Source organism: Podarcis erhardii (genome assembly GCF_964252035.2).
Source record: "Podarcis erhardii genome assembly, chromosome: 7".
NCBI classification, from domain to species: domain Eukaryota; kingdom Metazoa; phylum Chordata; class Lepidosauria; order Squamata; family Lacertidae; genus Podarcis; species Podarcis erhardii.
The window spans coordinates 64828852-64837763 of NC_138511.1; the positions used below are offsets into that span (position 1 = coordinate 64828852).

The following is an 8912-nucleotide window of genomic DNA, read 5'->3' on the forward strand; positions in this document are numbered from 1 at the left end:
ATGGCCGAAGAATGGATGCTTTTGAATTATGGTGTTGGAGGAGACTCTTGAGAGTCCCATGGACTGCAAGAAGATCAAATGTATCCATTCTGAAGGAAATCAGCCCTGAGTGCTCACTGGAAGGACAGATCATGAATCTGAGGCTCCAATATTTTGGCCACCTCATGAGAAGAGGAAGACTCCCTGGAAAAGACCCTGATGTTGGGAAAGATGGAGGGCATGAGGAGAAGGGGATGATAGAGGATGAGATGGTTGGATACTGTTCTCGAAGCTACCAGCATGAGTTTGACCAAACTGCAGGAGGCAGTGGAAGACAGGAGTGCCTGGCGTGCTCTGGTCCATGGGGTCACGAAGAGTCGGACACGACTAAACGACTAGACAACAACAACAAAGTGCATAGTTGCTTTTGTTTTTCCTCTCCTTTCAAGAAGAATATCGAGGTGCAGAATAATAAACATGTCTTCCGTAATACAGATATGTGCCATTTTAGAATCAATTATTGCAAAGGTTGATGAATGCAATACATCAAATAACAATAGAACAAATAACTATTGACTCCAGCATGACTCCTCCCTGCCCAACAGAATTTTTTTTGCTGTTGTTCATGAAAATAAGTTTATATTAAAAAAGTGGGAGAGACACCGTTACCTCTTCGGAAAATCACATCACAAGCATTACTTGATTTAAAAATTAATTTCACCGATTGGATGCGTTGTATCAGTGGCTGCTTCTTAGACCACACTGCTCCCTAGTGGCCGAATGTGTGAACTCATATCTACCTTCTTGTACTTAATTCTCAAAGTACAGGGGTTGGGAACGCCTGGCCCCAGGGGCTGAATGGGGCCCTCAGACTCTACCCCAAGCCATACTCCACACTGGTCCTACTCCAGGCCCTCTTCGACTGCTTGTGCCTGGTTGGAATCTCATTTCCTTGACCTGTGATAATGCCTCTTGCTTGCCTGGATGGAGAAGGGTGCGTGAGTGTAAAAAGATTTGGCTTTTGCACAGCTGGGATGTAACAAACAGTAAAGAATCACACCTGTTACCCCATTGCCCTTGACTTGCCCACAAATGGGATGTTTCACCCCCAGCGAGGTTGCCCACAAGGGAATGTGGTTCTCAGGTTTAATGCTTTTAACATATTATCATCAGGGTAAAAGAATCAGATGACAATATATTTAAAGAATGTAAGCCTACCCCTTAAAAAGCTGAGAATTCACCTTGCCAACAAAGGTCCATATAGTTAAAGCTATGGTTTTCCCAGTAGTGGTGTATGGAAGTGAGAGCTAGACCATAAAGAAGGCTGATCGCTGAATAATTGATGCTTTTGAATTATGGTGCTGGAGGAGACACTTGAGAGTCCCATGGACTGCAAGAAGAGCAAACCTCTCCATTCTTAAGGAAATCAGCCCTGAGTGCTCACAGGAAAGACAGATTGTGAAGCTGAGGCTCCAATACTTTGGCCACCTCATGAGAAGAGAAGACTCCCTGGAAAAGACCCTGATGTTGGGAAAGATGGAGGGCACAAGGAGAAGGGGACGACAGAGGACGAGATGGTTGGACAGTGTTCTGGAAGCTACCAACTTGAGTTTGACCAAAGTGCGGGAGGCAGTGGAAGACAGGAGTGCCTGGCGTGCTCTGGTCCAGGGGGTCACAAATATTTGTGTATCACTTTCGTTTCCCTCCTTCTCCTCAGAGGGCTGGGAAATAGAAACCTAAAGGTTTGTGGAATGGTCCCTGGATGTTACTTAATAACTGGAGCAGGGCTGCAGCATGGAACTAGAGTCCAGATTCTGCTTACATTGGTGGAGCATGCTGTCAGTCACTAGCCTCTCCCCACTACAGAGGAGGATATAAACAAGAGGGGCTGCAGTGGCTGCAGATACACAAGAAGCGGAGTGGGTGCGCAGGAACTTCTCGCAGGGTTACCCAAAGGGTAAGCAAGGGAAGTTGGTGACTCCGTCAGTTTCTTCCCCAGCAGCTGAATATTGACATGTTTCTATTTCGAGAAATATTTCTTAATACGCAAGACCAAGTATCACTTCTCAGATCCAAGAATTGCATAGCTTTTAAGCTTATTTGGTGGGGAGGTAAAGATACGTAGTGTTTTTGGCAAAGTATCTTAAAAAATCAAAGAAAAAGCAGGGTGTGAGCTTCCCTTGCCGCCTTGGTTTTGCTGTTAGACAACATTAAGGATGTTTTTAAAATGAAAGATCTAACTGTTAAAGTATTGTTAATAGGTTGCTTTCAACACAAATACTGAATGCCTTTTTAAAAGCAACAATACCTTCGTTTAAGAAAAGAAAATCTGGTGAGAGGTAACCTAATACAATTGCTCATATCGTTAGCAATTTGTTAGCTTAATGCAACATATATAGGATAGATTGAAACAAGCCGACTCCTCATATAATTGGTATAATACTGTCAACCAGCACATGGGCGTAGCCAAGATCTTTGTGGGGGGGGGGGCAGGATTTGGTTGGAGGGGTCAGGACTTTTGTTAGAGGGGCAGAACCGACGTGATTGGTCAGTTAGTTAAGTATTTACAGTATATTGTTTTACTTGATTGGGGGGGGGGAGCTGCTCCCCCCACTACACCCATGAACCAGAGTCCTTTTTTAACTCATGGAAGCTTATGCTGAATATAATTTGCTAGTCTTTATGTTACCATGAGACTTGGTTGCTTTTGCTGTGAAACAGAGTTAACACAGCAGTTTCCCACCTTGGGAATTGTTTTAAGCAAATCATTTTAACAGTGTAGTGGCATAATGTGCGAGTGGGTTCTGGACGCAGTGGGAGTCTGAGTGGTTGTTAGTTAAGAACATAAGATCTTGCTGGATCAAGCCAATGGTCCATCTAGTCTAGAATCCTGTTTTCACAACGGCCATTCAGATGCATCTGGAAAACCCTCAATCACAACTCCAGTGGTTTCCAGCAACTGGTATTCAGAAGCACTGCGGCCTCTGAACTGGAGGCAGAGCACAGCCATCGTGGCTTGTAATCACTGATAGCCATGTCCTCCATGAATTTGTCCAGTCCTCTTGTAGCAGGGAACCCACCCCCCCCCCCAATCATTCAGTTTGTACAAACTTCATACACACTCACACTCACACACTACATACGCTACACTTTCTATATAAATTCATAGAAAATCAACCATACATTGGATTTGCACTGTTCCACTTTTATTTTACTCCATGAAGGAAGGACTACAAAATGGGGAAGGTTTGATACAGGGCAGCCATAATCCCTTCACCATCCCAGCACATCCACAGGAGCCCTGCCCAGATGCTATGCCAACCCTGATGGTCCTAGACAGAAGACCATCAAGATCACAAAGAACTTGCATATGGGAGTGGATTCAGCACAGACTGGAACAAAGGACAATAATCAGCTCTTCCCTCTGGGGGCAGGAAACTGCAAACTCCCCTCTGTCACCTGGAAAGTACTCATGGGGAGGGGGAAAGGGGGAACCACCCAGGAGACAGGACACTCAGGTTACCACCACAACTCCTCCCTCAACCCCTCCTTTCTGTGATGTATGCATGATGTTTCTGGGGGTGGGCTTGATCTGAAGGATGGGAATTTCAAAAGTCCTTGTAAGACCTTGCACACCATTTTTTCTGTGTCCTTCCTCTCTCCTGCAAGTGAGGGGAGCAGCCTGTTGCAACAGTTCAATAAAGGCCAAGCCTACAGGCTGCTGTTTTGCTCCAAGTTATCCTGGTTGGTGTCTTTGTTTTTGTCCAAGGGAGCCCTCGGATTTTTCCGTTAACACTCTTTTAAAGCCACCCAAAATTGGTGGTCGTCACTGCCTCCTGTGGGATTGAGTTCCATATTTTAACACACAATTGTACACTGCATTATCCTAACAAGAGTTTCTGGCATCTCTATACAGGTCTTTAGGAAGCCAGCATGGTTGACCCAGGTAAGAGAGCCTGCTTACTTTCTTGGGGATTGGGTAACTGTAACCGTATAGTCCAAAGAAGTTGTCTCAAACTCTCAGTCAGCGACACAAACTCTCCTCACCTCCACCCCCACTCAGTGCAGATTAAAATTGGAAGCATGCTTCACCGTTAGGTTCTGTTGACACTATGGCATTAATGTGTACACAGGTAAGGGGAAAAGGTAAAGGACCCCTGGACGTTTAAGTCCAGTCAAAGGTGACTATGGGGTTGCAGCACTTATCTCGCTTTCGGGCCGAGGTAGCCGACGTTTCTCCACAGACAGCTTTCTGGATCATGTGGCCAGCATGACTAAACCACTTCTGGTGCAACAAACACTGTGACGGAAGCAAGAGTGCATGGAAACGCCATTTACCTTCCCGCCGCAGTGGTATCTATTTATCTACTTGCACTAACATGCTTTCTGCTAGATTGGCAGACACTGGGACAGAGCAATGGAAGCTCACCCCATCGCGGGGATTTGAACTGCCGGCAAGCCCAAGAGTCTCAGTGGTTTAGAACACAGCATCACCCGCATCCCAGTACACAGATCACTGTTTCTGTGCATGTATTCATGTGCCTTCATCCGCATAGGAGTGCTTTTAATTTTATGTTTCCAAAATCTGTCTTAATATTCATGCACACTAGTAGGCAATACTTGGTTAAATGTGTGTGTTGCCCCACGCTTCAATTAGAACTTCCCTGTTCCTGAAACTGGAGGTCTCTTGTGGGTAGGAATGCAAGTACAGTGGTATCTCGGGTTAAGTACTTAATTCATTCTGGAGGTCCGTTCTTAACCTGAAACTGTTCTTAACCTGAAGCACCACTTTAGCTAATGGGGCCTCCTGCTGCTGCCGTGCCGCCGGAGCACAATTTCTGTTCTCATCCTGAAGCAAAGTTCTTAACCTGAGGTACTATTTCTGGGTTAGCGAAGTCTGTAACCTGAAGCGTATGTAACCCGAGGTACCACTGTATTTCAAAATCTTGTACAACTATATACATAGTGACCAAGACTAGATGAAAGAATTGAACAAATCTGAAATACTTTTCTTCTAGTTCTGCATGGGCAGTTACATGCTCTTGTAACATCTTAGATTAATGTAACAGGCCACATCTTGGGCAGCTTTTGAAGACAGCACAGAAACTGAAGCTGGTTAAGAAATGCAACTGTGCCATTATGTTGGAAAATGCCAGTTTGAAATATATCTTGCCCAGTATTGAAATATTTGCACTGGATAGCAGTTCATTTTTGGGCACAGTGCCAATTGATAGCTTCCCCTTCCCTCTGCCACAGGTAGGGATGGGGGAGAAACTCATTTCCTTTCAAATTGAAAGGTGAACCTCCCTAATTTGCACTTTCAGAAGCAGTACAAGAACCAAAACAACAACCCTTTGAGATGTGCACTTCTCTGAATTTTGCAGTGCAGTTCTTCAGCCAAGCAATGTGTACAAAAAGGCACACACTGTCCTTAAAAATGTGTAGATGAGTAAAAATAACATTTTAAAAAATGTATTGTTTTAGAGAAATTGCTTTGCAAAAAAAAATGTGTGCACTAGGGAATATTGCATACAAATGTATATATTAGGAGAAATCAGAATTGAAATGTTGATAAATTTTCATGAGAATTTGTTTGCATTTGCTTTTAAATCAAGGTGATATGGAAATGTGAACTGAACCTGAGATTGAAAAACATGAGGAACAGAAAAGAACTGAAACTGGCCAATATGCCCATCACAGTTGTAGCTCACCTGATGCTTTTTTGCATTTTACAGTCATACCTCTGGTTGCAAACGTGATCCATGTGGGAGGCATGGTCGCAACCCGCAGTGTTCATAGCCTGAAGCGCCGTGTCTGCTCACGATGCAATCCGGCGCTTCTGCGCACGCATGTGACATCATTTTGTGCTTCTGCGCATGAGCGAGCGCTGAAACCTGGAAGTAACCCGTTCCGGTACTTCCGTGTTCTGCGCGGTCTGCAACCCGAAAACGCACAACCCGCAGCGTTCGTAACCCGAGGTATGACTGTATATGTACTTGAGATCCATTATATCTTATTAAAACAAGTCTCTCTTTCAGTGACTGCAGTTTTGGGAGCTGCAGCCGGCTTGGGTAAGTTTTTAGCAATATGGATTTCCAGTTGGGCAAGTTTGGGTGATTATTTTGCTTGCAGCAGCATGAATGAAGCTTGCAAGTGATTGGAAATGGTGGAGTTCACAATGAAAGTCTGGCTTGATGAGATCTGTGAAATGGCTTTGACAGAACACCTGGCATATCAAAACAGAATAACTGAAGGGATAGCCAACAGCATTAAATTAAACAAAATTTGGATGCCCTTTCTGCATTAAGCAAATACAGTGGTACCTCAGGTTAAGTACTTAATTCGTTCCGGAAGTCTGTTCTTAACCTAAAACTGTTCTTAACCTGAAGCAACACTTTAGCAATGGGGCCTCCTGCTGCTGCCACACTGCCGGAGCACGATTTCTGTTCTCAACCTGAAGCAAAGTTTTTAACCTGAGGTACTATTTCTGGATTAGCGGCGTCTGTAACCTGAAGCGTATGTAACCCGAGGTACCACTGTATCTATATATCGTAGCCAGTTCCCCCACCTTTTTTTCAAGAAAAAAAGCACTGGTAGCAGGGATAGCCAAAGCAGGAAGGATGGCAGGGGTGGGTGGGTGGGTGGGTGGAGGAGAGAAGCAAACTGCCTTGACTGTCAGAAATGCAGCTGAAGTTAGGGCAAGTTGTTGTGAGCAGGTGCTGCTAGCAACGGAGGTACCTAGTGCTGGTGAAAAGGTTTGTTCCCCCCTCACTCCACTGGTCTCAGAAACAGTGACTGGTCTAGGGCTACTCTGATTTTTTAAAGCGAAAAAGGGACTTGAACCAAATTCTCCCCAAGCCCAAGTATCTAGGCACCTGGTTGCCCGCCCCCCTCCCAAAATCAATGAGGTCTGGATGCAAAAATATGCATTTGCTTGATTGGGCATATTTTTAGAATCCACCTTATTCATATGACATTAAGTTGTTTTCTAATGCCTTTAAATATTGTGTTTTAATTGTTGTAAGCTGCTTTGGGACCTTGGGGTAAAAGATGGATTGATGATGACAACAATGATAGGTGGAGAGCTTTACATGCCAAGTCGTCTGAATTAGGCACTCCTAGTTTAATTATTTTAGATCAGGCTTTCTCAAACTCAGCCCTCCATGTTTTTTGCCTACAGTTCCCATGATCCCTAGGTAGCAGGACCAGTGGTCAGGGATTATGGGAATTATAGTCTCAAAACATCTGGAGGGCCAAGTTTGAGGAAGCCTGTTTTAGATGATAACCAACCAGGAGCTACTTCACCTTTCGTCCTAGCAGGGCTCCATGAATTCGCCCCATGGAGCAAGCAATTTGCATTCTCACTCTCTCCTTGTACCAATTGCAAGAGCCATAAAATGATGTCAGAGGTTTTTCCCCAATCTCTTGCCATCCAGCAACTTTCCCTGATAGTGCGTGGAGGCTCAATGATCCACAGATGGCTTTCACTCCCCAATTAGCAAGATAAGCAAGTTCTCTCAGGGGGTGCAACAGACCACACACACCCCAATTGGAAACCACTGCCCTAAATATCCAAGCCCAAGAGCCTTAGCTTTTGAAATTAGAGTCTGTCAGTCAGGGCCCCACCATCCCAGGCCAGGTGGGAAAAGGCCTGCAAGGTCTCCTAGGACCCACAGCCAAGACGGTTAAGCACTGTGGTCTAGCCAATTTAGATTTAAGGCTTCTATCATGTAACATATTCCTAATTCTGTGTTCTTGCAGCAGTGGCCAAGATTGGTGTCCCAGCAGCACTGGGAGCAGCAGGCTTCACTGGAGCTGGAATTGCAGCTGGCTCTCTGGCTGCAAAAATGATGTCGACAGCAGCCATCGCCAATGGTGGAGGAGTAGCAGCTGGGAGCGCAGTTGCCGCACTTCAGTCAGTCGGTATGTCTGCTGCTCTCAGGACAAGAACCACATGATTGGCAGAGCCAGTCTCCCCACCTTGAGATCTTCATTACAATAATGGTGTGCCTTGATCATCTTCTAGGTGCTGCTGGGCTGTCCGCTGCTACCACAGCTGCAGTGACAGCTGGTGGAGCACTGCTGGCTGCCGTTACCAAGGGTGGAGTAGCAGCTGGGAGCGCTGTTGCTGTGCTTCAGCCAGTCGGTATGTCTGCTGCTCTCAGGACAAGAACCACATGATTGGCAGAGCCAGTCTCCCCACCTTGAGATCTTCATTACAATAATGGTGTGCCTTGATCATCTTCTAGGTGCTGCTGGGCTGTCCGCTGCTACCACAGCTGCAGTGACAGCTGGTGGAGCACTGCTGGCCAGTGGCGTAACGTGGGTTGTCAGCACCTGGGGCAAGGCAAGTAACTTGCGCCCCCTAACCCGTGGATTTTAGCACTCAAGTCTCTTCCAGTAGATTAGTGCGCCCCCCCTCAGAGGTTGTGCCCGGTGCGGCCGGCCCCCCCTGCACCCCCACGCTACGCCACTGCTGCTGGCTGCCATCTTCCGTTAAGAAGAAGACACACATATGCAGAGGCCATATCTACTTGGAAGATTATGCTTTGCCGTCAACAGCATAAATGACCTTAAGCAAAATGTGATTTTAATCAATGCTATGTTATTCCTACTGGCTGAGATATGCAACAACAAATAAAGCTTTGAGAATTATAAAACAACAAGAGTGTTAGCAAGAAAGCTGATTGGTGGTATCGTACAACGCACATGTAAAATACTGGCTGTCCCATGAGGAAAAGATCCATGTTTTCCTTAGCAGGTTTTTGACTTCAGTGTTTTCTGCTGCACTGGGGGAAACTCCATTTCCCCTCTTTGCACAATTATGAGCTGCTTAGTTGAGAATCCCATTCTGATTGGAGTCCAGACATGTACTGAGGCCCCCAGTAGTAGAGCTCGGATTCACCTAGTGCAATTAACTGGCAGTAGATTCA

At 45.6% G+C, this 8912-nt stretch overlaps 1 protein-coding gene across 2 annotated transcripts; it reads left to right on the forward strand.

Annotated features, from left to right (window-relative positions):
* The first annotated feature begins 1695 nt into the window (after nucleotides 1-1695).
* LOC309347508 (uncharacterized protein) lies at nucleotides 1696-8645 on the forward strand. Of its 2 annotated transcripts, none has more exons than XM_081872157.1 (6): nucleotides 1696-1936; nucleotides 3896-3925; nucleotides 6018-6050; nucleotides 7741-7902; nucleotides 8006-8125; nucleotides 8229-8645. In XM_081872157.1, the coding sequence occupies exons 2-6, from the start codon at nucleotides 3913-3915 to the stop codon at nucleotides 8360-8362; spliced, it is 462 nt and encodes a 153-aa protein (XP_081728283.1). In that variant the 5' UTR covers nucleotides 1696-1936; nucleotides 3896-3912; the 3' UTR covers nucleotides 8363-8645. The 2 variants fall into 2 exon arrangements, with proteins under 2 accessions (XP_081728283.1, XP_081728282.1); XM_081872156.1 differs by having other exon boundaries at nucleotides 1696-1902.
* The last annotated feature ends 267 nt before the right edge of the window (nucleotides 8646-8912 follow it).

What these genes read in the sequence shown, in the direction of transcription:
- LOC309347508 (XM_081872157.1), top strand. An exon ending in TGCCGCACTTCAGTCAGTCG is followed by an intron (nt 7,903 to 8,005) that starts GTATGTCTGCTG and finishes ATCATCTTCTAG; the next exon opens with GTGCTGCTGGGCTGTCCGCT. An exon ending in TGCTGTGCTTCAGCCAGTCG is followed by an intron (nt 8,126 to 8,228) that starts GTATGTCTGCTG and finishes ATCATCTTCTAG; the next exon opens with GTGCTGCTGGGCTGTCCGCT.